Below are 27,421 nucleotides of genomic sequence, written 5' to 3'. Positions count from 1 at the left end.
TGTCTACTTTGTGCTGGCGTCATAGTGGGGACCATTTCTCTACCCTCATGGGGCCCACAGTCTCAAAGGTGGGGATGGACAATAGCCAGGGGACCAAATGACATCATTTTGGGTGGAATGGAGGGTCATGGAGTCACAGATTGGGGCTGTGGCGAAATCCCAAGGGCCCACGTGTCCAGGTTTTCTGAGAGGGCAGGGAGGTCTCTCTGGGAAGGTAATATTTGAACTAAGACCTGAAAGGTGGGAAGGAGCCACCCTGGAGAAAGCTAGGAGGGTGTCCCAGGAAGCAGGCACAGCAAGTGTAAAGGCTCTGTGGTAGGAAGAACTTGAGATGTTTGGGAAACAACAAATAAATGAGTGGCATCAGAGTAGGGTGAGCGATTGGTGACTGTGGGGGCTGCACTGACTGTGAGCAAGAGTGTGGGTTTTAGCTCAAACATCAAAGGGTAGTGTCCAGCCAGCAAATTCCACAATCTAGTAGATCTTCCTTCAAGTGTTCAGGAGGGCAAATCAGCAGGGGGAGAAGGCAGTCCAGGAGGCAAAGAAAGCACCAGAAATGGTTCCCCCATCTTGTCTCAGTCCTGTTTCCCAGAGTCTGAGCCCGGTCCCCCACCTTCTCCCCTCTCATCACATAGGAATGAAAATAGTACAGGGAGGGGCAGGCCTTTGCTTGGGAACCCTTGGTGGGTTAGCGGGTTCTTCCTGTGTCCCACCCACCCTGTGCCCCCCCCCACCCCGCCCCGCCGAAATTTCCAGGCTTCTCCAGTGGAGTGGGACGTGGAGGCTCCAGGCTGTGCCTTGGCCAGGACTCTGGCCTGGAACCCCCTTCAAAGCTGGGTTTACCCTTCCGTGAAATGGGTGGTGACAGAGGTGGGGTGTCAAGGTCACACAGCACATGGGGATGAAGCCTGTTGGGCAGGGATGGGGGAGGTCATGCTCTAATGATTTTCAGGGGCAGAGGGATGGCGGGGCCTCCTGGGCAGGCAGCCATTCCAGTGAAACATTAACTTTCAGTAGCTCCCAAGGGTTCAGAGCCACATAGCACCTTTCCTCTGGTCACAGGACCCCCCCACCTTGCCCCCCACCCGCTGTGGTTCCAGTCGCGGCTGTTTGTGAGGACTGCATTGAGCAGAGAGGATCATCTACCTGCCTAGGGGGGGTACAGCGTGGTGACCAACTTTCCTGGAGCCTCCAGGGACCCCAGACGGCCACCCCTGAACTCCTGAGGCCACACCGCATGGGCTGTCCTATGAAGCACCTGTCCCAGACCCTGAGCTGGTAAAATCTTTCCATTCTTAACCTCAAATCTGCACCTTGCTCTGTCTCCCTCTCTCTCTCTTCGTGTCTCTCCATGTCTCTCCCTTTCTCTCTCTTTCTCTTTGGCTCTTCGTGTTTCCACCTCTCTCTTATAAGCACACAAATATTTAAACGTAACACCCGCTCACCCTGAGCCTCCCTCCCCCTCACACACACTCCCTGCCGCTCTCCCACCCGTGTAGGGGACATGCTCCCCCCCTCCCCATCACTCAGAACTAGGTGTGCTATGTGGGTGTGTCCCGTCCGTCTGAGCCTGGCACTGAGGTAGTTAAGGGGCTCTGCGGGGTGGGGGGCCGGGGGGGGGAGCAGCTGGGGGGGACTTTGGGCCACCCACTTGGGCAGGTCCAGTCCTCCCCTCCTCTGCTCCCAGGGAGGTCACGGGACTCAGACCGGCCTCAGCGGTGGCAGGGAGTTCCAGGCCTGCCTGAGCCCAGCCGATCCTGTATGAGTTGGGGGCAGAGGAGGAGGTTCTGAGGCACTGGGTCCAGAAGCCACCGGGAGCTGTGCTGGAAGGTGAATGGAGTCCCCGAAGGGGCCCAGGGCCAGGGGATTTCTTCCTGAAGGTCCTGATGCTCCAAGGCTGTGGACCCTGGCATGGAGGGGGCAGGAGGCTTGGGTAGGGTGCGTAGGCTCCAGGAGCCCCTGCAGAGCTCCGGGGGCTGTCCCACAGCAGTGCCTGTGGTATGGCCCGGGATCCCTTGATTGAGCATCTGTGGGCACCAGGAGAAGGGTACAGGGTGTGGGATGAGCTCCTTGACTAGGGGGAGTCTCATGGGAGTACAGCTTGATCCCAGGGCCTGAGGGGTCTCACATCTGTCCCCACAGGCTCAGAGATGTCTGCAGCATGCGGCGCAGTGGGACAGCCCTCTCCTTCCTGCTAAGCGAGGTGAGTGGGGGTGGAGCTGGGCTGTCCAGGCCCTGGGGGTGGGGCTCACAGTACCTCTCCTAGTGGAAACATCCAGAGCTGTCTGGGGACCTATTTACAGACAGGGAAACTGAGTCCCAGAAAGGTTACTGGGAGTCTGGGACTCAATCCCACTCCACTGTCCAGCCCAGGGCTGCAGCCTTGGCTTTTAGGGGCAGGAATGGGCAGTGGAGCAGCAGGGACCCTTTGGGCTCTAGATGCAAGGTTTTGATGGCCCAATGAGAGGAGGCTTGGATGCCCCCAGTCCAGGGAGCGCATGTGAGGTCACACCTTTGGGGCAGAGCCAATGACCTCATTCTAGGGAACTGAGATAGTGAGCAGAGAACCCAGCAGGAGCTAATGGTCACCAATGCCGGAGTGACTGATAACCTCTCTGGGGCTCTGTTTGCTCATATAAAGAAAAGGGGCTAACATTGTGTGGGTTAAGGGAGGTCTGGATGCGCTAGTACCTGTAGTCAGCAAGGTCCCACATGCGTTGGTTGACTCATTGATCCACACCTCAGCTGTCTATGCAAGGAGAATAAAGATGAGGGTAGTCCCAGTTTACAGATGAGGAAACTGAGGCACAGAGAGGCTAGCCCGCCCTCAAAGTGAGGGGCCAACGGAGATTTGAGCCTGGGCCTTCAGGACCCTTGTGTGTGCTCTGAACCCCACTGCTGAGCTCCCCCAACTGCTTCAACCACCCAAGATCCTTCCTTTTCCTCCTTTTTTTTTTCCCTAAGATTTTATTCATTTATTTGACAGAGAGAGAGTGCTAGCAGGCAGAGGCAGGCAGAGGGAGAGGGAGAAGCAGGCTCCCTGCTGAGCCAGAGCCCAATATGGGGCTCAATCCCAGGACCATGGGATCATGACCTAAGGCAAAAGCATATGCTTAACTGAGCAACCCAGGTGCCCCCCCGTTCCTCCTTTTTAACATGGTGTGTTGCAAGGCCCTGGTCAGGCAGCCCTGATGAGCCCTGGCAGCCAGCTCCTTCTCTGAGCCGTAACTTCTTCCTCGGTAAAGTGGGGACCCCTTAGAGCTCCCCTCAAACACTCAATTTACAGCATCAGTCATTCTACTTGTACATGGGATGCTCCCTGAGTTTGGGGCCCAGCTTTGGGCATGGGGGCCATGGAGGCTCATAGGCTGTGGTGACAGATGTTCAACTAAGGAAAAGGATAAAATCTGGGGATGGGTGAGTGGGAATGAGATTGCCCAAGCTGGGCAGGAAGGTGACATTTAAAGATTTTTTTTTTTTTTTTTTTGGACAGAGATCACAAGTAGGCAGAGAGGCAGGCAGAGAGAGAAGGGTGGGGGGAAGCAGGCTCCCTGCGGAGCAGAGAGCCCAATGCAGGACTTGATCCCAGGACCCTGGGATCATGACCTGAGCCGAAACAAAGCCAGAGGCTTTAACCCACTGAGCCACCCAGGTGCCCCGGAATATGACTTTTAAAAGAGTAGATGAAAACAGGCAGCCACTTAGGGGGAAGAGCTGGGGGAAGGGCTTTCCCTGTAGAGGGCCTAGCTCCTGCAAAGGCCCTGAGGCAGGTATAGTTGGGGCTGGGGCTGGGGAGGTGGAGCTAGGGAAGATGGAGGAAGGTGAGAGGCAGCTGTGGGCGGGGACTCGGCAGTTAGGGTTGGTCCTAGAGGCTGGACTTGGTAGCACCCAGGGCTAGCACACATGAAGATCTTGGGGACAGGCAAGATGGACAAATCAAAAGGCAGCTGCTCAGTGTCCCTCCAAGCCCTTCCCCCTCCTCCCCTCCTGCCCCCACCCCCACCCCTGGGCTTTCTGTCCCCACTCCAACCTCTCAACGGGGAAAGCAATCAGTCTGGAGTGGCAGATTGATTAATGCTGCCGCTGAGAGGTGTGGGGGGGTGGGGTGGGGTGGGGGGTGACCCTCCCCTCTCCCGCCTGCAGCTCTCAGAGTGCCGCATCCTTACTCCAGCCTCAGTCCAGATGGGGGAGGGTCGGTCAACTGCTCCCCACAGGGCCTGTCTTACCTGTTTCACCCTAAAACCAGCCTGGCCCCCCACAAGCCCAGACCCAAACATCCAGCTGCCTCCGCTGGCTCTGTTGGGGGGGGGTCACATGATGATTAAACCAAGCCCTAATTTTTTAAAAAGATTTTATTTATTTGTGGGGGGAAAGATAGAGGGAGAGGGAGAAGCAGACTCTCCGCTGAGCAGGGAGCCCGATGCGGGGCTTGACCCCAGGACTCTGGGGTGCCTAGGTGGCTCATTTGGTTAAGCGTCTGCTTTTGGCTCAGGTCATGATCCCAGGGTCCTGGAATCGAGCCCTGCATCAGGCTCCTTGCTCAGCGGGGAGTCTGCTTCTCCCTCTCCCTCTGCCTGCTGTTCCACCTGCTTGTGCTCTCGCTCTCTCTGCCAAATACATAAATAAAATTTATTAAAGAAAAACAAGGGGCGCCTGGGTGGCTCAGTGGGTTAAGCCTCTGCCTTCAGCTCAGGTCATGATCTCAGGGTCCTGGGATGGAGCCCCACATCGGGCTCTCTGCTCCGCAGGGAGCCTGCTTCCCCCTCTCTCTCTGCCTGCCTCTCTGCCTACGTGTGATCTCTCTGTCAAATAAATAAATAAAATCTTAAAAAAAAAAAAAGAAAAGAGAAACAAAAACAAAAAACCAAAGTTGCCTCTTCAGAAAGGCCCCTACCTCTGCCGTGACAACATTATCAGTGGCCCTTCCATCACCCTCCAGGCTCCTACACGGTTTAATTTTCTTTCTAGTACGATGTGCTTGACCTATCATTTTGTATCTGTATCTGAATAAACAAGTGAGTAGGAGTGTAGGGAAGTGGTTTCCCCATCTGGAACTCACCTTCCGCAAGAAGACAGCCGGCAGTTGATAGCTCAGGGGGCCTCCCGTTCTGGGAGGGGCCCCCTGTAGCCACACACTCCACCTTCTGCTTTCCTGCACATCCTCCCAGCTACCAGGAACCCTCCCAGGGGAGGCCTAGTGTTGAACACTTAGATTTCTACATTAGAACTCAGCTACTCCTGGAAGAGGGTTATGTTCCTATGAGGCTGGGAGTGGGAGGACCGGTTAAGCATCCTGGGTCCTAGAAGGATCAGATCTGTGCAAAGAGCTAAGTGGGTTTGCGGGGAACTGAGTGGTTCCCAGTTGTGTGACTCTCAGCAGAGCATTTCCTCTTCTCCTGTGAAGAAATGCCCTGTAGAAATACGCCCCTTGGAGCCTGAACTGACATGTGTTCCTCATACCTTCTTTGCGGAACCCCCTTGCCTTAGCTCTGACCCTAATTAGCCATATTTTCTTGGACCTTGGTTTTCCCATCTGAATGATCTGATTACTGAGACAGATTAATCTGTAAGGTTCGGTGGCAGAGCAAGAGAAGGCGGGCCTGCCCCTCTGAGATCCACCTCTCCCACAGCCCATTGGCTCCTTTGACACTCCCCCAGCACAGCCCTGCGCCTCCTCCCCAACGTAGTGAATTTTAAGTCCTAGGGTCAGCACCACTGACAGCTCTCAGCCTGGGACTGGAACATCTAGGGGTCTGTCCTTATATTACTAACAACCCCAAGTAGTTGGTACCATTTTCATCCCATTTCATAGACAGGAAAACTGAGGTGGGCTTTTCCTACACCACACGGCATGGGCTGAACCCAGTTCTGCTGGGCTGGAAAGGTCATGTTGCTGACTCATCAATTCATCCCAATTCTATCTGATTTTCAAATGTCTCAAGTGTTTACTCAGGGCGCGATTGCCAGCATCATCTTATTTAATGTCTCCTGCTCAGTTCTTCCTTCAAGAATTGAGGCACTAGGGGCACCTGGGTGGCTCAGTGGGTTAAGCCTCTGCCTTCGGCTCAGGTCATGATCCCAGGGTCCTGGGATCGAGCCCTGCATCAGGCTCTCTGCTTGGTGGGGAGCCTGCTTCCTCCTCTCTCCCTCTCTGCCTGCTTCTGCCTGCTTGTGATCTCTGTCTGTCAAATAAATAAATTTTAAAAATTTTTGATAAAATGAGGATAATGGTATAAAATAGCCTTATTGTGCCCTTATGACCTGATCTATGAGGGATTCCCTAGAACAGTGCCGATGGAGCGTCCGTGTGCAAGAAAGGTTAGCTGTTGGTACTGCTGTTATTATCCACTTGTTTACTTATTGCATATTTTATTTTTATATTTTTAAAAGATTTTATTTATTTATTTGACAAACAGATCACAAGTAGGCAGAGAAGCAGGCAGAGAGAGAGGGGGAAGCAGGCTCCCCGCTGAGCACAGAGTCACCCAGGTACCCCTTATTTTTATATTTTAATACAAATATAATATGATACAATACTGTCAGAAGGAGTGTTATTGTAATAAATAGCAGTATATATCATAATGTTATAAATATGAATATACAATGTACTAACTGATTAATAAATATTTCTGCAATGCCTACTGTGGGCCAGGCACTGTTCATATCCTGCAAGTTTGAGATCCACATCCCCATTTCTTAGATGAGGAAGCTGAGGCTCAGAGAGGTAAATTCAATCAGGGGGAAAGAAACACTCAGGATTTCCTGGGAGGTTCAGTTGGTTAAGCATCTGCCTTTGGCTCAGGTCATGGTCTCAATGGTCCTGGGATCGAGCCCCAAGGGCCCCACTGAGCTCCACGTGGGTCTCCCTGCTCAGCAGGGACTTTGTTTCTCCTTTTCCCTCTGCCCTGCCACCACCCATGCTCCCCCCCCCCTCAAATAAATAAATAAATGAAATCTAAAGAAAGACACACAGACAGACAGACAGACAGACAGACTCAGATACTCTGGTCCAGACTAGGAATCTGGGTGAGGGAATCTTGGAGCTTCCCCCTGGTCCCCCATGTCCCAGAGAGGCTCCCTGCCTGGGAACTTGCTTATGTCTCGCCACTGTCTCTCTCCAGAGGGTCCGGGAGCCAGTGGATTCTGGCTTGGTCCCCATGAGCCCACTTGGCAGTGGTGTCATCCGGAGAAGATTTTCAGGGACTCCACTGCTGCCACCGCTGTCAAGCCGCCTTGGAACCCCTGGAGAGGTTGAGCCCAGTGCCTGTGTGGTGTTCACTATCGAGTCTCAAGGGGCAGAGCAAGGCCACAATCCAGACCCAGGAAGGTGAGGAGGCAGATTGGGACCAAGGGGACCAGTCTTAGGTGAGAGAGCATGCCCTGTCTAGCTGAACTTTTCTCTAACTTGTTCAGAAAACGTTTATTAAATGCCTACTGTGTACTGGGACCTGTACTAGAATCACAGCCATGGGCAAGCAGGTGCTCAGAGGCTGATGATGGAAAGAGACTCGTATCAGGTGGAGAGATCAAGGTGTCTTGGGAACCCAGATGAGACTTCTGGCCCAGCGTTGGGGAGTATAAGGTGAGGAAAGGACCACTTGGAAGAGGTGGCATCTAAGATTAGCTTGAAGGATGAAGATAAGTCAACCATAGACATTCAGGGAAGCCTATGCCAATTAGAAGGAACAGATTGTACAAAGCCTTGGACCCAAGAAGATCAGGTATATGAAGAATTTAACACAGATCAGTGTGACTGGAGAGGAGCCTGGTGATATGGGCAGGAGCTGGACCACACAAGACCTTATGGGATACAATGGGAGGCCATGGAGAGGTTTTCAAGAGAGTGAGTTGATCAGATTGGCATTAGAAAAATTCTCTGTGACAACTGGGATTGTCAAGGCTTGGGCAGTTCTGGGCAGTAGATGGATGGATCAAGGTGGAGAGAAGTAGGCAGATTTAGAAGTTATTTATGAGGTAGACACAGCAGGTATTGGTGGGCACGAGCAGGGGGTAAAAGAGAGGGGGTACTGGTGTGGACAGCTCCTGGTCTTTGACCCTTCAGTTGTGATACCCCTTTTCATCCTTCCAACAATGCTAAGATGTGGGACACCATCATTATCCCCATTTTTCAGAATAGAAAACAGGCTTAGAAGGGGGGAGCGACAGCCAGCCAGTGGCAGAACCCATGTTCCCCACCAGTGGACCAAGTGGTCTCCCACATCTTTGGAGGGTAGGGGGCTAAAAGGAAGGGCAGTGACTGAGCCATGAAAGTAAAGGATAGAGCAAGAGTCATTTGTTTTCCTTCACCCAGCAAGATGTGGCAGTCCTTGTTGAACAAGATGATCGCAGTCAGCCTGACCCAAACATTTCCCATTTCTCCAACCTGGGGACACAACTAGGGTAGAGGGTGGAGAATCTCCATGAGAAATAGTCTTGAAATACCCTTCTGAGATCATGGCTCTTCCTGCCCCCAAACCTACTGCACCAAGTGTCTCCAAATGCCTCCCTGCCCCAGCCCAGAGCCCACACCCACCCACCCAGCCCTGCTCCTATGCATTTCTGCTTCTGTTAACCATAATAGAAAATGTTCTCACCCTCCCTTTGCCACCTACCAGGAAATTACCCCTGAGATTAGGATGCCTGGTGGGCAGGGCCTTGAGTTTCTAGAACTGGAGAAGGGAGGGGCAGGTCTGGGATTTGAGGGCAGGAATCGTGCCTGTGAGGTGGGGCCCAAGGCATAATGGGACGAATGAGATCCCGCCATTTCCGCTGAGGGTCTGGGCGTTGGTATGGCTATAAAAGCGTGCCCCTCTCTACCCACCCCCACCGTTGGCAGCCCCGACTAGACGCAGATTCTCTGTGCCCACCCTAGCGATGCGAAGACCCTGTTACAGCTCTCCCCATTTCTCTGCCCTTCCTGGATCCCTGCTCTGTGCGAGTGGGGGTTTTAGGGCTCCAAAGAGACCCCATCTGGGGCTGAATCGCTAAGCCTACCTTCCTCAGCTTGGCAGAGAAACACCATCCGTGCCTACCTCTGAAGATCAGAGCCCTTGACTCTGCTTCCAGACTCCTTGCTACGGTCACTGGGGAGGGTTGAGGACCCGCCGCTGCTCAGCTTTCAGCACCTCCTGGGCAGACGACGCTCTGGTGTGGAGGTGCTCCCGAACCCCTGTCTCTCCGTGCTTCCTGCAGCTAGCTTCTCGCGTCTCATCCACCAGCCCCTGAATCTACTACCTGCTTCCCTTTCAGCACCAGGAGAAGGGACAGAGTCTTAGAGCTGGGGGGTCTTCAGAGTCCCTTCCTCCCTGGTCTTCATTCGGCATCAACAGGGAGGACAATTTCTGTCGTCTCCTCTCCAAGCTCGTGTCTTGACCCTCCTTCATCCAGCACTACAGGGGACAGCAAACCATTCTCTCCTCTGGGGTTGTCCCTTGCCCCGGTTTCCAACCTCTACCCCAAGTTCTTTTTCCCTTGCTACCCTTCTGCACCATCTGGCACGGACAGCTCCTCCGTGTCAGCCCCACCTTGAGCCCCTGTTTCTACCTTCTCCCGCCTCAGCACCTCCGGCGCGGACAGCTCCTCGCTGTTGCCTTCACCCCCGGCCCTGGCCCGACCCCGGCTCAGATACTCTTGGTTCCCAGGGACGGCTCCCGCGCCCTGTTCTCTTTGCTCCCTGCTCTCCCCGCTCCCTTCTTCTGGCGCATGGAGACCTCAGGGGTCCAAGAAGGGGCGGAGGCATCCAGCGAGCTGAGTCGCGCTCGCAGCCGGCAAGGCATAGCCAGACCCCCGAAGCACTTGTGGCGTCAGCCCCGGCGCCCCATCCGCATCCAGCAGCGCTTCTACTCGGACCCGGACAAGTCCGCGGGCCGCAGTGAGCGGGACCGGAGCCCGCGGCTGGGGCTCGAGAAGTCTCGGCGCTCCTGGCCCACCTCCTACAGGCGGTAGGTGGGCGGGGGCAGGGCACTCCCGAGCCGTGGGGGAGGGGCGCGCGGGGCCTGGCGGGAGTGGGGGAGGGTCCTCGCTTCTCCCGGGGCGGAGGGTCTCTGCCGCCTGGCTGGAAGCCGGTTCTTTGGAGGAAGAGAGCTGTTTTCATGTGGGGTGGAGCTGGTGGTGTCATGATGGCTTATGTGATTGGGTGTGCTGAGGTGCTGTCGCTTCTGAGTGTGTGTGAGTCTGAGCAGCTGCCTGCCGTGTGTGCTCCGACCCGTGGTGTGAGTGCCCACAGCCAGCTGTGTCTCTGCGTGACTGGATGTGTCTGGGTGTGTGTACACCAGTTGTGTACGTCCCTTTGTGTTTCCGCTTGTGGTGCCCATGGGCTTGTGACTGGGCGTTACTTCACTCTGACCCAGTTAGGTGTCCAAGGGTCTTCCAGATCTTGGAATGTCCTGGGATGTTTGCGGGGTTTGTGGCCATCATGAGTATCTGAGGGCACCTTGCAGAGGATGTATGAGGACCAGGGCGGGCCAGCCACAGCACTGGGGAAGGAGCCTTCTCTGTGGTCCGTCTGGGCCCCTGTCACTTGGGAGGAGTGGAAGCCTCTTGGGGAGCCTGAGCACAGGATGTTTTTTCCACATCAGAAGAGATGGAATGGAGAAGGGGGGAGTCGGGGTGGGGAGGGCTGCGCCTCCTTTTTCATATAAACCCAGGAGGGCAGACAGGAGAATAAGAGACCAAAAAGAAACACAGAGAGGGGAAACAGGGGACTTAGAGGGACCAGAGATGGGAGTCCCAGGGCTGGACGACTGGATCTAGGAGTCCCAGGCCCTCTTTGGAGAGGAGGGGGAGCCATCTAGGCGAGATCTAGAGTCTGGGGTTTGAGGTTAGGCTGGGTGACGTCAGGGAAGTTCCTTTCCTCTCTGGATCTTGGTTTTCATTTTCTCCCACCTTGGTCCGTGGACCTTTTGGGGCCAGTGACTTCTTACTTAATAAACAACCCTGACCTAACACTCCCAGCCTGGTCCTCAGCGCCCTCCCCCCCATTCCTCATCTCCTCCTGCCCCCACTCCCAGTGACTCATGATTTTCCATCTTCAAGAAAGAACAAACAGACAGGTTTGCACCCGTCTTAGGGGGAGACCCCAAGTGACTCTGGAAGGCAGGAGATCGTGTTCCTGTGAGTGTGCACACATGTGCGTGTGCGTGTATATGCTGGTGTGGGGGGAGGGGCTCAGCCCTCAGAGAAGCCGGGTTTAAGGACAACCTACTGTGTGGTCCCGAAAAAGTGACAGTGCTTCTCTGAACATCAGTGTCGACAGTGAGATGCAAACATGAATCTGGTATTTTCTACATTTTGTCTTGAACTTTCTGTGTGGAAGCCTGGTTCCCAGATCTGGCTTCCCTCCCCACTGGCCCAGGCAGATCATGTGGTCTGGGATCCTAGCATTTTGTTCAGCAAGCACTTATTAAGCATCTACTCTGTGCCAGGCCCTGTACTGGAGACCCAGCAGTGGACAAGCAGGTGTGGACAGGCTCATGGTGGAGACACTTATAGCAGGTGGAGATAGCACAGTGTGATCTGTGTTTTGATGGGGAGAACTTAGGGAACCAGGGGAGCCCAGAGGAGGTTTCTGATCCAGCACCGGGCGAGGAGGAGGTGGGAAAAGATGGCTTGAAAGAGGTGACATCTAAGCTTAAACTGAAGGATTTTTTTATTTATTATTTTTAAAGATTTTATTTATTCATTTGACAGAGACATAGCAAGAGAGGCAACACAAGCAGGGGGAGTGGGAGAGGGAGAAGCAGGCTTCCTGCTGAGCAGGGAGCCCGATGTGGGGCTTCATCCCAGGACCTTGGGATCATGACCTGAGCCGAAGACGGACACTTACAGACTGAGTCACCCAGGCGCCCCAAACAGAAAGATTTAAACCGAAGAAAATTTAGCCAGGAGGACTGAAGGGAAGGGTGTACCGAGCAGAATGAACAGAATGTGCAAAGACTCAGAGTCAAGAGGATCAGGTGTACAAACAGCTGACTACAGATCACTGTGGCTGAAGGGTGGGAGGAGGAGGCTCTCTATTGACTTCCAAGGGTTTATTGAGCACCTACTGAGTGTCGGACACTGAGGGCGCACTGTGAGCAAACGCAGGTCCTGCCTTAGAGGGCCTGGTGGGCCGGGCAGATCCAGATCAGGTGGTCATGACAAGGAAATGTGAAATTGTGCCCATGAGAGAAGGGTGCTCTGAGAATATTTACCCAGCTGGTCAGGGAGGGCTTCCTGGAGGGGTCATGCTCCAGCTGTGACCTGAAACATGAAGAGTCAGCAGGAGAAGAACATATGGGCAAGGGCAGGGGATGGCATGAACCTGGCTGGTTCAAAGAAAAGTAAGGAGGGGGATGAGTCTGGAGCAGAGTGAGCAAAGAGGAAGGGGTCAGGGAGGGTCAGACCTCAAAACCTCAGAGAGGTATGGATTGAGATGGAAGGCAAAAGAGGGCCATGGGAAGGGCCTGGAGCAGAGGAGGGTGAGATCTGACCCATGTGAGCATCTATACATTAACTCAGCCCCTGCTCTCCACTCTGTCTAGATTCTCCATGGGGGCGGGGCCGAGGGGAGGCAAGCTTGGGCGGCTCAGTCAGTTAAGCGTCTGCCTTCAGTTCAAGTCATGATCCCAGGGTCCTAGGATCCAGTCCCTGCTCAACAGGAAGCCTGCTTCTCCTTCTTCCTCTCCTTTTACACCTTCCTGCTGCTCATGCTCTCTGTTTCTCCCTCTCAAACAAATAAACTCTTTTCGAAAAATAGACTCTCCATGGGGACTTGGGCAAGTCCCCTCTCCTCTCCAGACCTGTTTACTTGTCTGTAAAATGGGCATAACAACACCCACCTCCCACCTCACTGGGGCCACTTGGTGGCAGAGGAGGAAAGCATCTGCCAAAAGAAGAACTGTTTCAATGGAAATTCGAGACAGTGCTAAGGACACTAGACTGCTGGGCACTTCCTCAGGTCAGGCAGGACACAGGGACAAAGTTGGGATGAGGGTTCTCTTTCCACCCCTCCTTCAGCCTTAGCCCCTTCCCGGGCTGGGTTTGGGGCCTCCCAAAGTCAAGCAGACCAGGCTTCAAATGCTGAGTCTTGGCTCTGTGGCTCATTTTCTCCATCCCAAAAGTTATTAATAGAACATTACTGTTAAAACTTTTAATAAAATATTTAAAGTTGAATCTATTAATGTTTCAAACCACTAAACTATTAAAACTCTTGATAAAACATTAATGTCAGAGTAGCCTCTGGGACTTCAGAGGGGATGGAGTCAGTTAAGCATTAAGTGGGAGAGGGGTCAGGCTAGGGAGCCCTCTAGGCTGGGCTTGAATGACACTGGCACTGCCACTCAGGGCTATGTGACCCCGAGCGAGTGACCACCACCTCCCTGTGCCTCAATTTCCCCATCCACAAAATGAGCATGATAGTCCCCATTTTGCAGAGTTGCTCTGAAAATCAAATTACTTTTACATGCTCTGCCCTGGGCTCAGCTCCAGGCAAGTAGGAAGCTGTCTGTATTGATGCATTTTGTCTTAGTTTTCCATTTCATGTCTGTGACTTCTGGGGAGCAACTGAATCTCTCCGTACCTCAGTTTCTCTTTGAGGACATGGGACCCTTACAAGCCCCTCCCATGGGGCTGAGGTGGTATGGAGGCTCCTCTGACCCTGTCCCCAGTGCCTCCACCAGATGGATCCTGGCAGCCTCTATCCCCTGGGGACTGGCTATAATTAGGTCCAGCCACAGCAACTAGAGATGGTATTTTTGACTTTGGGACAGCGAGTCTGGTTCCCACCAGGTGTCCGGTTGCAGGGCCATGGGGGCAGAAGGAGGTTCCCAGCCAGGTCCTTGAGACTGTCTGCACTCCTGGGCCCCAGTGTGCCCCTTCTCTGAGCCTCCATTTTCTTACCTGTACAATGGGGACAATGGGATGGTTGGGAGTCAGGAGAGAGTCAGAGTCTCCTCTCTGTGGCATCTCAGGTTCCCCCACTGAAGCTCTAATCACCCCCTTTGTATATCACATTCCCCTCAGAGTGGCAGAAGTGTGGGTGCCATTTGCCTAGGGACCCCCCAAAATGCATGAAGTCCCCTGGGATAAAGTCCAGGCTGGGGAGGGGGTGTCATCCCACAGCAGGGACATAGTTGGACTTAGAGCTTCTGTGTGGCCTCAGCTGAGAAGCCCAGCCTCCTTGGTCCTTGGCTGCCTCTGCCTAAGACATATAGGCATTCAAGGTCCTGCCCTCAGATGTGACATCTGAGACTTGCTATCCTTTTCTGTGGCATGGGGCAGGGCCACCCCAAAGCCATTCAGAGGATAGAGCACCTGCTACAAACCCCAGAAAACCCTCCAGAATCTCCCTTTCCAGGCCCCCTGTGTCCTTCCCGAGGCAGAGGGAGAGGCGGCTGATGCTTCACAGACGGAAGAGCTGGCGGGAGTGGAGTGCGGATGTTTGTTCAGTAGAGACAGCGGGAGAAGGAAAAGGATCCAGAGACAGGGCCTGGGGAATGTCAGAGCCGGTGGGGGTCACGTGAGGACTTGTGGAGGGGGACTGGGAGAGGGGGAGCTGGGTTCAAACCTCTGCTGTCCTGCAGCAAAGCCACGTGCATGTTACTACCTCTTTCCCAGCCTCAGTTTCCCCACCTGGTAAAGGGTTAAGGGTTTGTAGTTTGAGGAGCAGCCCCTGGTGGCTTCAGGCCTCATTTTCTCCATATGGAAAATGGGCAAAGCGATATTGGAAACACTGCGTGGGATCTGGGCAGCCCCTCAGCAAACTCCGTGCCTCGGTGACCCTCTCGCAATGGAGGCCACTTCCCTTTCTGACTTCCGCATTTCACTTTCCAGCCAAGTTGTCAACCCAACAAGCTGCCCTAATTAGGGCCATGTTGACAGAAGGAAGTGTCTAAGATCCGGGTTCTGGGACCCACAGGGCCACCCTCGAAGGGAGGGAGCAAAGAGTCGCGTCCAGCCCAGTGCCTCAGTTTCCCCATTTGTCCCGGTAGGGGCATCCAGGAGAGGTCCAGCGGCGAGGCGGAGCCGGTGCGCCCTCTGCCCCCTCCCCGCCGGGCCCCGCCCCCGCGGCCGTCCAGAAAAGGTCCCGCGCAGCCTGCGCTGGGTTCAGCCTCCACGCGGTCTTGGCGATGCAGGGACCCCCCGCGCCCGCCCCGGCCCCCGGGCCCAGCTCCCCTCGGGGATCCCCGCGCGGCTCCCCCGGGCTCTTCAGGAAACTCCTGGTGAACCAGAGCATCCGCCTGCAGCGGCGCTTCACTGTGGCCCATCCGCTGTGGTGAGGCGAGACGGAGGGCCCGCCGGGGGTCACCAGAACGGCTAGGCTGGAGGTGGGAAGGGCAAAGTCAGGGACAGCTGGAGCCGGGTCGCGAATCAGGGTAGGGACGCTCTGCCCTGCCCTCTCTTTCTCAGTATCTCTCTCCTCCAGCCCTATCTCCGTCTCCCGTACTTGGAGACTCTGTCTTTCTCTATCTCTGTCTCCCTCCACCCCTCCACCGCCCTCCACCCGCTGCTCGTACAAATGCCCGGGGGACCAGCGTCTGTCCCCTTCCAGCTGTATGGCCCAGAGCAGGACGGGCTGAGGCTCACGTCTCCTCCTGACCCTTTGCCTGCCGGGGGCAGGCGGGCTGAACGCCCTGCGAGTGAGGGGAGGAGGGAGTGACTCCTCCCCTTGTTGTCGCTCCCCAATCAATCCGGAGCTCGCAAGGAGATGGCCCCGGGGGCCAAACACTAAGCCTCCGGTGTCCACAGGGGAGGACCGGATTTGACTGGGGGCCTCGAAGTAGGCTGTTCGCAGTGTAAGAGCGCGAGTTGCGTGTCCCACGCAGAAAGTGGACCCGCGTTGACTGGGAGCCGGTTCCTCGCAGCCCCACGCGGTTGCGTCCTAGAAAGACTGCATCCATCGTTCTGGGTTCTAATCCCGACCCCTTCAGGAAGCTGTGACCTCGTGGGGCGCGGGGGCGAGGCTGGGGTCGGAGGTGTGGCCTTGTGGGCGCCGACCACTGTCTGGTGCTTTGCTCTGGATTCGTGCCACATTGGCATCCACTTGATAATTTGGCACCTGCCGGCTCAGGGACTGAAGGTCCCTTCGCCAAGGTCACACGGCCAGTGACAGCTGGCAGGGTGGAGGCAGTCGTGACGGTGGTCCTTGATGGCGCCCTTTCAGTCCGAGAGGGGCGCGGTGTCCCAGGTCCCAGAGAGCGCCGGCAGGGCACCAGACACCTGCGAAGAGGGGTCCCTGCGGAGGGTTCCGGAGAGAGTTCAGGGGCGTCGGTGGTCAGCCCTCAGTCCCAGAAGGTGAGGCTGGAAGAGGGTGGGTCCCTCCGAGGCCCCCTTGCCTCAGTTTACCTATCCAGTCGGAAGACAGACGCACGGTTCCCACAGTGCGCGCGACCTCGTCCCGCGCCGCCCGCGTCATGGAACCAGGGTCTGACCCCACCGCTCCCGGCTAAGTTTAGAGCAGAAAGAAAAACAGCTTTTCTCGCGGCGCGAAAATCCCTGCCTGGCCCTTAACCCTCCGCACCCATTACCTGGATTCTAATCCAGCACCCTGTTGCCTCTCCTCAGTTTCCCTATTGGTCCATAGGTTTGCTCTTCCAGAAACTTTGGGGAGAGGCAAGGGAGGTGTAGGGAGTCGCCACTCCCAGGGCTCCCCCTCCGAGCAGGTTTGGGTATCCGCTGCCGCTAGCCCTCCTGGGCGTCTCTTTGCTAGCTTCCGAGCCCCGGCCTGGGCAGGGTAGGGTTAAGAGGCACCCGCTCTTCAGGGTGACGTCAGGAAGCGGGCTCGGAAGCCCCAGCTGTCAGGAGATTCTCTGGGAAGCGCCGAATTCGAAACGGCTCGAGAGCAGCCGGACATAGCCGACTATTTCCGAAAATACCCGAGTGAGACCGGAAGAAGCCGAATATGCCCGATTCGGGCCGAGGGCTACACGGGCTTGCTCGGAAACCTAGCGCAGCGGGATTTCGGCGAAGATGCCCGTATGCATCCGAACCTGCCTGAGCACCGTCGGGCGACGTAGCAGGACCTTACCGAATTCGCGAGACCGAACCTGTCAGGATCAGGGCAAACATGTGTGATGAGACCCAACTCAGGTCAAACGTGACCGGGACGGACCGAATCCAGTCGAACTGGACAGAATCATGTCGGAATTCCCCACTCCCACTGCCATCTGAGCCGAATCCCCTGCCCCGAGTCTTCTGGCAGATGCCAATCCCGGCCGGTGGACTGGGATGGGGTCGCTTGACAGGGGACCAGGGGTACACTGGCTCTTGGCCAGGAGCCCTGTGTCTTGGGCGGTCCCAGGTGTCTTGCTGGTTTCGCCTCTCCTGTCTATCCCCTTCTCCCTTCTCAAAAGCCAATGACTCCCACACAGGCAGCTCCTCTCCCCGGTTGCTAAGTCTTCTCTCTCCTACTAACTCCTCTCCTGAACTTCTATTTCCTCCCGCCCCTCCCACTTTTTCTCTGATCTGTAATCCCAGAGGATAGGGGTATAGTTCCCCCTTACCCAGTTCGGGCTGAGAGTTGGGAAGGGGTGTCGGGGTTTATGGCCACAAGGGGCACTGGGGGGAGGATAGCGCTGCGGGCAGAGGGCACAGCCTGTGAAAGGCCCGGAGGTAAAAGATAATAGGCAGATCCTTTGGGCCTAAGATGAAGCAATGGTGGGGAAACTGAGGACAAGACCAAGTGAGCTGGGAGCGTGGTGACACAATTGGGACAGGGCCATACAGAATGAGTGTGGGGGCCTGGAAGCTGGGGGAGAGGACAAGTGATCCGGAACATGGCCAAAGAGGGCTGGGAGAGGCTTGGAACATGTCAGATCCAAGCTGGACCCAGGCCCCCTCTAGAAAGGAAAGCCCAGGAAGTCGTTTCCAGTCCCAGTGAATTTATCATGTGATATAGATCTTAGTTTACTCAGTAGTACAGGCCCACAGCCGCAGTCTGCTCGTCTAAAAACACTCTCGGAGAAGGAGTATGCCACATCCATATTAGAGAGCAAGTGGTTGATGTCCAGAGAAAGGCCTAAACCTACCCGTGGTCACACAGCCACTTGGGGACAGACCTGAAACTCATGTTCTGGGGTCCAGATTGGTCTCAGGGGGAAGGGCTCTGGGGTACAGATGTGGAGACGGAGGAATGACGGGCACAGGGTCCCTGGGGGGTGGAGTGCGACTGTGGGGCAGGTGGACAACCTGGAGGCTACTTCTGTCCAACCCACCAAAGCTCCAGGGAGGATGTGACACAACGGGTGTGGGCCACAGCCAGGCATCAGCACGCCAGGACCCGCGGCTCTGACCAAGCCTAATCTGCCTTCAGCTTTGACCTGGAAAATGGATTCTCATGCGGCAGAAGCACCCTGGACCCTCAGGCTGGGCCTGGTCTTGGCCGGGTCATCCAGGCCGCTGCTCAGCACAGCCAGAGGCGAGAGTCCTTCCTGTACCGTACCGACAGTGACTACGAACTCTCGCCCAAGGCCATGTCCCGGAACTCCTCTGCAGCTAGCGATCTGTGAGTCCAAGCCTGGCGGGATGACACCTCCCGGTTCCTCCCTCCTTCCTTAATTCCTCCACTCTGCACACCTCCTTCAAATGGTCATTTGAACTGGGCTTTGAGGTTTAAGGAGGTGTTTTCCAGACAGCTCACTCATGCCGTGGAATATGGGGAGAATGATATCCGAGAATTATCTGTGTTTGACTTGCCCCTGGGGTTGGGTGGCAATCTGGAGACATTAAACCCAGTTAGAGGCAACCGAAAAACACCTTGGTCTGAGATTCTTGGTAGCCATAATGAAAAGAGAAATACAATAATTTCCGCTCTGCCTCTATTAAGATCTCTGCCGCCCCTGGTTCCCTAGTTGGGAGATGGGAATTGGCCAGAGGAGATGCTTTCAGAGAAGAGTTAGGTGAGGGGAGCTTAGGGACTAAAAGGACACCCAAAGGAGAGTCATGAGGGGAGGACGCGCTCAGCGGAGGTCATAGTATGGGTAAAAGCTGGAAGATGGGAACCAGCGTGAGGGCTTCTCCTGGCCGCCTTTCCTGATGTCCCGTCTCCCTTCAGACACGGAGAAGACATGATTGTGACGCCCTTTGCCCAGGTGGGTGCCCACCCTTTGTCCCTCCTCCCGTGAGCCAAGCTGGCAGAGCCGACCCCTGCTTTCCATCGCTGATCGCGACCCTTCCGACAGGTCCTAGCCAGTCTGAGGACCGTTCGGAGCAACGTCGCAGCCCTCGCCCACCTGCAAGGCCGCGGGACAGTCAAGTACGTAGGGAGCGGGGTGGGGGCGGGGCCTGGCGGAGAGAGGTGGGGCCGACGGGCACAGGCATCGGGGCGGGGCCTGCATTAGAGATGGGCGGGGCTGGCGGAGGGGTGGAACCAGGCCTAGAAGGGCGGGGCCTGAAGACAAGGGGAGGCAGGCTGAGGCGGGGCCCGACCCGAAAGAACACGGCCAGCAACCCTGGGGTGGAAGGGATGGGGTATGCTGGGTGGGGGCGGGGCCTGGGAGACTTGAAGGCGGGGCTGTATGAGTGACGTAGGCCACCCCTACCGCAGGCAGGCATCGGTTGAGAACCCCCCAACTGGCAGTCAGCCCCCTCCACCTACAGGTAATGTGCCTGCTCCCACTCCCTCCTCCCACTGCTGGACAGCTGTGAACCTCCTCTCCATGGTGACCTACTCCGCGCATGAGTCCTTAGGCTTTGCTAATTGTAGTCTCCAAAACACCCTTGGGGATGGAGTCTTCCACGCCCATATTACAGATGGGGAGGCCAAGGCCCAGAGCGGGCAGAGACCTGCTCACAGTCACACAGCTACGTGGGGATAGATCTATCACTCAGATCTTGGGGTCCTTAATGGCCTTATTGGGAAGGGCTCCAGGGTCCAGATGTAGAGATAGAGGCATGAGGGGCGCAGGGACCCCCAGGGGGGTTGGTCAGCCCCTGACCAGCTTGTCCCCCAGAGGACACTAGGCAGAAGCTGGCTTTGGAGACACTGGACGAGCTGGACTGGTGTCTGGATCAGCTGGAGACACTGCAGACACGGCACTCAGTGGGGGAAATGGCCTCCAACAAGGTGAGGAGGACCAGATAGCCGAGATCATTTGCCTCTGCCCACAGTGTCCCCATCATCACTGCCCTCACCTTCCCCTGCAGTTCAAGCGGATGCTGAACCGGGAGTTAACTCACCTGTCCGAAACCAGCCGCTCTGGGAACCAGGTGTCCGAGTACATCTCTCAAACCTTCCTGGGTGAGCTGTGGTGGGTCACTGCTTGGGCAAGATTATAGAGGTAGGAAGGAGGAAGAAAAAGAAAGATTTGTAATACAAATCTCAATCTGAGGAAGACAGAGCCAGACATGAACACCTCCGACCCCACGGGTCAGAGACGGACCGCAGGGAAGAACAGAGGGAACTTTCAGGAGGAGGAGGAGATTAAAGCTAGGGTTCTGAAGCCTGTGTAGAAGTTTTCCAAGGGGGACATGGAGTGAACATGGAGACAGCTAGGTCTCCAGTTTGGGAGATGGAAAGAACATTTGGCTGTTTGGGGGAACTACTGAATCCCAGGTACCCAAGGGCAATGTCAAACAGAAGGGGGTCCCTGAAGTCAGCCATGAACGGAGGAGAAAGGTAGTTACAGGTGAGAGAGACTTTACTCCAAGCTTACTTTGATCTAGGTAAAAAGGCAATAGGTTGACCCTGAAGCTTGGCAAGATCCAGGACCTGACTCTAGGCAGGATAAGCCCAGCAGGTCTGAATCAGTTTCCCTGAGCCCTACTGTTTTCTGTCTACAGACCAGCAGACTGAGATGGAGCTGCTTAGGGTGACTCCCATGGAGAGCCCAAGGCCCATGTCCCAGATCAGCAGCCTCCGTGGGCTCCCCCACAGGGCCAGCCTCTCTGCAGCCACCGTCCCACGCTTTGGGGTCCAGACTGACCAGGAGGGGCAGTTGGCCAAGGTGGGTCCCCAGCTGGAATCCTGAGACTCGAGTCTGAGTCATGACTCTGCTTGTTTGGGTGCCCTGTCTTGGGCCTCAGTTTGCCCGCTTGTCTACTGGGCAGGTGGGGCTCAGTGTAGGACCTGGGGCATGCTGGGGAGTGTCTGTGGTCCAGGGGCTGAGGAAGGGGAGCTGGAGTTAAGCTCCAGTTCTGCACATTCTAGGAACTGGAAGACACCAACAAGTGGGGGCTTGATGTGTTCAAGGTGGCAGAGCTAAGTGGAAACCGTCCCCTCACAACCGTCATGTTCAGCATCTTCCAGGTATCTACCTGCCCTTGGCTTCCAGGGCATCTGGAGTTTCTTTCCTTTTCATCTTCCTACCCCAAGACCTCCGGGGGCACTCATTTTCAAATCCTCCCTGATACTTCTGAATGGCATAATTTAAGCTGCATATTGAAGGTCGGATAGGAGGTCACTGGGTTGAAAAATTCATTGTCAACAAACCTCAGCCCCAAGCCTGGCCCTGAAGAGACCCAGTCTTGGAGGAAACAGCTGGATACCCTCAGCCTTGTGAGGTCAGGGCTAGACCAGAGGGGAAGGACAGGGACCAAGGGAGTTCAGAGGGAAAGATGGGAGGGCATCTTGGAAGAGGGGGTATTTGAAGGTTGGAGAGGAGTTCAGAAGAAGAGAACGCATAGTGCGTGCTGCTGCCCAGAGGCCAAGGCCTTGACTGGAGGCCTGTGATGGACCAGGAACGGGACCTGCTCAAGACATTTCAGATCCCAGCGGACACACTTGTCACCTACCTTCTGACCTTGGAGAGTCACTATCATGCCGACGTGGCCTACCACAACAGCCTCCATGCCGCTGATGTGGCCCAGTCCACGCACGTGCTGCTGGCCACACCCGCCCTCGAGGTACTACCCTGAGGCTAGAGGCAGCCAGGGTGGGTGCTGGGGGCAGAGCCCACCCCTTACCTCTTATGCCACGTGCCTGTGCAGGCTGTTTTCACAGACCTGGAAATCCTGGCTGCCATCTTTGCAAGTGCCATCCATGATGTGGACCATCCTGGGGTCTCCAACCAGTTTCTCATCAACACCAGTGAGTCATGGGGTGGGGCCCTACCTCCGCTGTCAGTCATGTGATCTCGGGCCCACCCATTCCTGTTGTGAGCCCAGTTTCCCTGTTTGTTGAAAGGGCTGAGACCATCCCTCGCTTAGGTGCTCAGAGTGGTTCCAGGTACACAGTAGGTGCTCAATAAATGAGAAAATAACCAATGTGGGAGAATGGACCTGGGGCCACAAAGATTTTAAAGCTCAGAGTCCTTTGAGGTCTCTGAAGAACTCAGTCAAATAATTATTGGGTGTCTCGGGTATACATCCTTGGAGAGCTGGGGACAAAAGTAGAGACTTCTTACTCGACGACCCCAGAGTCTAATAAGATGACGACTTAGTTGTTCAATCAACCAGAGCTCAGTACACAATGTCTCCTGCAGGCAGGATTGGGCTAGCTAAGGGGAAAGACAGAATTCTAGAAGATTTCCCAGTGTAGAAAGGCATTAGAGGCAGGGCCTCCACAGATGAGTAGGAGTTTGCCGAGGGCTTGCGAAACCTACCATTGGGTGGAGTGGGCAGGTGGACAGGTCTTGATGCTGTCCGCCTCCCCCGAAGACTCAGAGCTTGCCCTTATGTACAACGATGCCTCCGTGCTGGAGAACCACCACCTGGCCGTGGGCTTCAAGCTTCTGCAAGCCGAGAACTGCGACATCTTCCAGAACCTCAGTGCCAAGCAGCGGCTGAGTCTGCGCAGGATGGTCATCGACATGGTGAGGCCATAGCTAGGAACGGAGCAGGGTGATCTTGGGCTGGCGCGGGTTCAGCTGGACCTGGCCATGTCTCCTCTCTGAACCTGAGCTTCCTCCTCTGTAAAATGGGGTAATGACCAGCTAAGCCCGGGGCGAGGCTCGCCAGAATTAAGTCCCGGCTGCCCTTCATACACCAAGTTTCTGGGGTCTCAGGTACTGTTTTTTCTGAAACATAAGTCTGCCCATTTGATATTATTCAGATTCGAAGGCGAGAGTAAGTTTTGGTGTTTTGTGCCTCAATTCATTAATAATAATAATAATAACATATAGTTATTATTATATATTTATTATATAATAGTATAGAATATTATTACATGTTTTAAAAGATTTTATTTATTTATATGACAGAGAGAGATCACAAGTAGGCAGAGAGGCAGACAGAGGGGAAGGGGGAAGCAGGCCCCCTGCTGAGCAGACAGCCTGATGCGGGGAGCGATCCCAGAACCCTGAGATCATGACCTGAGCTGAAAGCAGAGGCTTAACCCACTGAGCCACCCAGGCACTCCAGAATATTATTATTATTTTAATTAAGCAGGCTCCACACCCAACATTGGGCTTAAACTAACGACCCTGAGATCAAGAGTCACATACTCTAGCAACTGAGCCAGCCAGGTGCCTCTCATTTATTAACCTAACACGCATTTACTGGACCCCTATTGTGTGCTTGCTGTGCGTCAATGACCAGTAGAGTTCTGGCCTTTATAAGACTCATGGACTATGGGGGAGATGGAACCCCAGGCGAAGTCATGATGGGAGACCTGGAGACAGAGTTGGGAGAGGGGCTGTTCATAGCTGGGGAGGGGTCCTCCCCACTCCATGGAGGGAACACCGCAGTCAGTGGGGTGCATGGTGTGGAGGGCCATGAAGTAGGGAGTAGTGTTCCCAGCAGAGGGAATAGCACGTGGGGTTAGCTCAGAGGAAACCAAAGGTCTGAGTGCCGAGGAATTAAAGATTTGAGGAGGTGGAGTTAGGGACTTGGGCAAGAGGTACCCCCAGTGGGCGCAACGTTGAGGCAAATGGGAGATTTGGGGAGAATTTTTGAGATTTTTATCTGATCCACAGAGCCTTTGGGCTGCCTGTGGGATCGTTCCTGCGCTGGCTCTGCTTGGGTGTGCCCAGTTAATTTTTTTTTTTTCAGTTGAGTTTTAAATAGTGTTTAGAGCTAAATTTCCTTCCAAATGGCTGAAAACAGCCCTTTTGATCACACTGTGGCCACAGGAAGGTGGTTGGAGAGCACCAAGGCAGGTCCTTTCTGACTTTAGATCCATCTGTGGCTCCCATGGCCCTCTGGATAAGTCCCCCAGTCCCCTCTGAGACCCACTGCACTCCTCACCGACTGTTACTACTGTGCACTCACTTGCTCCAGCTACAACTGCCTCCTTTCTGTTCCTCAGCTCATCCAGCCCCAGGGCCTTTGCATAGGCCGTACCCTCTGCTGGGCCTCACCCCTGCTATCAGGCACAACTCACCTCAGTCCCCAGTTTAATCTCCCTCTCCCTTGCCCTGTCCCATATGTGGGATGCTCCCCGTGATCCCAACAACCCCAGAGAAGGGACCAGTAACTCAGTCTCCCTTGTGAATCTTGTGACATCCCCCCATTTCACAGATGAGGAAACTGAGGCTCAGAGGACTAAGGGTCAGAGTAGGTGTGGTGTCTGGAAGGTGGGGAGTGAGGGGTGGAGCAGGCGCAGTCCTCATACTTGTCATCTTCCCTTGTCTGCCCTCCAGGTCCTGGCCACAGACATGTCCAAACACATGAACCTCCTGGCTGACCTCAAGACCATGGTGGAGACCAAGAAGGTGACAAGCCTTGGAGTCCTGCTATTGGACAACTACTCCGACCGCATCCAGGTGTGTGGCCAGGTGGGCCCTAGGAACACCACCCCCCCGCACCCCCCCGCCCTGGTGCCCGTGGCTCTCACTTCATTTCTGAAACACCAACTGTGCACCAAGCTTGAAGAAACAGAGGCACCTAGAGTCCCATGCCTGTGCCTTAGCCATGACTTCCCCAGCCCCAGTTGTAAGATGGGTATGTTCATGGTCCCAGTCTCTTGGGGATGGGGTGCTATGACCAGAGCCCTCCCTGAACCTTGATCTCCCCAGGTCTTGCAGAACCTGGTGCACTGTGCAGACCTCAGCAACCCCACCAAGCCGCTGGAGTTGTACCGCCGGTGGACGGACCGCATCATGGCCGAATTCTTCCAGCAGGGCGACCGGGAGCGCGAATCAGGCCTGGATATCAGCCCCATGTGTGATAAGCACACTGCCTCGGTGGAGAAGTCCCAGGTCTGAGGGCTCCCAGGCTGAGCCACCAGCAGACAAGGGGGGAAAGGGGAGGGAAATGGTGGGCGAACCAACTCCCAGGAGTCCTGGCTTGACCATAGCTGGCCAGGGAAGGGGAGTGGCCTCAGCATGAGGTCTGCCCTGGACTGGGCGGAGTCAGGCCTGGGACCCTTTCTCTCTGGGATGCTGGGGGAGGGGTCTGCCCTCATGGAGTTTGGAAATGTCTGTTTTGGGTGATGTGAGGGTCAGGGCTGGAATACAAGGAAAGATTTAGTAGTTAGGGGAGTCCAGAAGGGGCCGGGGACGTTCCCTAGAGGAAGGGTTGTTTGAAGAGGGTTTTGAGGGATGAGTAGGAGTTGGGAAATGGGATTCCAGACAGAGGGAACAAGCTGGGCAAAGGCCTGGAGGCTGTTCTAGGTCTAGATTCCATGGTGACTCACCACACAGCTACCCCCTCCCCCATATCAACCCGTAGGTGGGTTTCATTGACTACATTGCACACCCACTGTGGGAGACGTGGGCTGATCTGGTGCACCCAGATGCACAGGACCTGCTGGACACGCTGGAGGACAACCGTGAGTGGTACCAGAGCAAGATCCCCCGCAGTCCTGTGGATCTCACCAGCCCCGAGCAGGGGAGCCCTGACCGATTCCGCTTTGAGCTGACTCTGGAGGAGGCGGAAGAAGAGGAGGAGGAGGAAGGAGCTTTAGACACAGAGGTCTCGGAGTCACCTGACACTGAGCTTCCGGCCCCAGAAGGCAGCCCAGAGCCTGGGGCCCTACTCCTGGACAACCAGAGGACTGGGGGCAAGCCCTGCGTGGACCATGAGGCCAATGTGATGGCCGAGCCCTTTGGCACCTAATGGCTCCTGGCGGATGAGTGGACCTTCCAGAAAGAGGTCCCAGGTGGCCCTTGCCTTGCCTCCCCCACTTCCACCCCCCTCTGCACCAAGGGAGACAACCAGGCTTTTAGTTAGAGGCAGACCTTAGGATCAAATTGGAGGCACTTGGCTGGGGTCCATTCTGACCCCAGGCTTTGCCAAGAGAGTTCTCCAAGGGGCTTGACTGCAGGCAGCCTCTTCCAGCGCCCTTGGGATCTCCTTCCTGGGCTTCCATGCTCAGTGTGGAAAGAGGGTGTCTACCAGGCCCCTTGTCCACCTTCTCCAGTGGTCATTCTGGAGGCACAGCCATCACTTTATCTTTTCAGTCTTGATCCCGTATTTATTGAGCATCTACTATGTGCCAGGCTCGTGCCTGTCGTGTGCTTCTAGGGTTGCCCTGCATTAGGTGGTGGCGAGTCAGCCCCCAGGAGACCTACCTGTCCCCCACCCCAGGTACCACCCCTTCATCTGCCAGGCAGCTCCATGCGAGAGAATGGAAACTTGAATCGGAGAATTTTTAGCACCAAAGCTTTGTCCAGAGCCGAACCTGGCTCAAGAGGTCTGATGCGGAGCGGGAAGGGGCAGGAAAGACAGAGCTCTGTGTCCGGAACTGTCTCTCAAGACTGACTTAGCTTGTGGCTGCCTGTGTACGGGTTCTTGCTCTAAGTCAGTGTAGTTTCTGTCTTGGGGTCTCTGGGTCTGTTCTCCTGAGCCCCAGGACCCCCTGCTGGGTCCCCCTCCCACTTTCTCCCTCTTTTAGAATAGCAACAAAAGCACAGCCTTCTCTCCACACCTCCCCGCGAAGGTCTCTGTTTCTGAGGCTGCCCCCAGACTCCCAATAGGGGGAAGGAGACCTCGGAGGCTTTCTTCCCAGTCATAGCCCCTTCTGGGCCTCAGTTTCTCCTCTACGGCCTGATCCTTGTACTTGGGTAAATTGTGGTTGGAGGGTGGTGTCTGTGACCTTTCTGAAATACCTTAGAAACGTGGGGTCATTGGACGTGTCTCTGGGGTTAAATAAACCCTATTACCCAAAATTAATACCATCCCCACTGGGGATGGGGAAACTGAGTGCCAATAGGCGGTGTTGCCTGGTCAAGGCCATGCGGCTAGGAGCAGGACATTAGCCAGCAGCGCCCCCTGGCGGAGGGAGGTGCGGAGGGGAGGCGGGGTGAACCTGGGGATTCTTGCCTCACTGGCTGTTCCTCAGGCTCCCGACTCGCGCTGGAGGGGCTTTCCTAGCTCTCAGCAAAAGAGGCGCCTCTGCTTAAGTATGCCGTTCTATTCCCGCTTCCAGAAGCCTCAGTATCTCCCCCACCGTCCTCTCCTCCCGTGCCTGAAGAATTATAATGGGACTCAAGTCGTGGAGCAGCCCCTCGCTTCAAGAACAGCCGGCTTCATTCCTGAATAATTCCATTCCACTGATAATTCAGCATCATCACAAGTAATGATCAAATTCCACAGAAGGAGAATTAAAATTTATCTGGGTCACAAA

General features: G+C 55.3%; 1 protein-coding gene across 11 annotated transcripts; it reads left to right on the top strand.

Annotated features, from left to right (window-relative positions):
• Positions 1–951: 951 nt before the first annotated feature.
• PDE4C (phosphodiesterase 4C) lies at positions 952–27,421 on the top strand. 11 transcript variants are annotated; one of them, XM_059160521.1, is made up of 18 exons: positions 952–1,278; positions 2,143–2,203; positions 7,122–7,327; positions 18,290–18,481; positions 19,031–19,067; positions 19,158–19,231; positions 19,523–19,575; positions 19,929–20,041; positions 20,122–20,215; positions 20,758–20,921; positions 21,125–21,223; positions 21,655–21,819; positions 21,904–22,003; positions 22,573–22,727; positions 24,495–24,617; positions 24,870–25,052; positions 25,525–25,947; positions 27,224–27,421. In XM_059160521.1, the coding sequence occupies exons 1-17, from the start codon at positions 1,238–1,240 to the stop codon at positions 25,909–25,911; spliced, it is 2,247 nt and encodes a 748-aa protein (XP_059016504.1). In that variant the 5' UTR covers positions 952–1,237; the 3' UTR covers positions 25,912–25,947; positions 27,224–27,421. The 11 variants fall into 11 exon arrangements, 10 of the variants coding, with proteins under 10 accessions (XP_059016504.1, XP_059016502.1, XP_059016505.1 ...); XM_059160519.1 differs by having other exon boundaries at positions 25,525–25,954; XR_009350659.1 differs by having other exon boundaries at positions 953–1,278; positions 25,525–26,858.

This window comes from Mustela lutreola, chromosome 2, assembly GCF_030435805.1.
Source record: "Mustela lutreola isolate mMusLut2 chromosome 2, mMusLut2.pri, whole genome shotgun sequence".
Classification (NCBI taxonomy): domain Eukaryota; kingdom Metazoa; phylum Chordata; class Mammalia; order Carnivora; family Mustelidae; genus Mustela; species Mustela lutreola.
The sequence above is the reverse complement of the archived record's forward strand: the minus strand, read 5'-3'. Positions and strand labels throughout refer to the sequence as shown.

Excerpts from the sequence above, each read along its gene's own strand:
- PDE4C (XM_059160521.1), top strand. The coding sequence starts at position 1,238 with ATGGGCTGTCCTATGAAGCACCTGTCCCAGACCCTGAGCTG. Across the intron at positions 19,232-19,522 it reads CAAGGCCGCGGGACAGTCAA|GCAGGCATCGGTTGAGAACC; the intron begins GTACGTAGGGAG and ends CCCCTACCGCAG. Across the intron at positions 20,216-20,757 it reads CATCTCTCAAACCTTCCTGG|ACCAGCAGACTGAGATGGAG; the intron begins GTGAGCTGTGGT and ends TTCTGTCTACAG.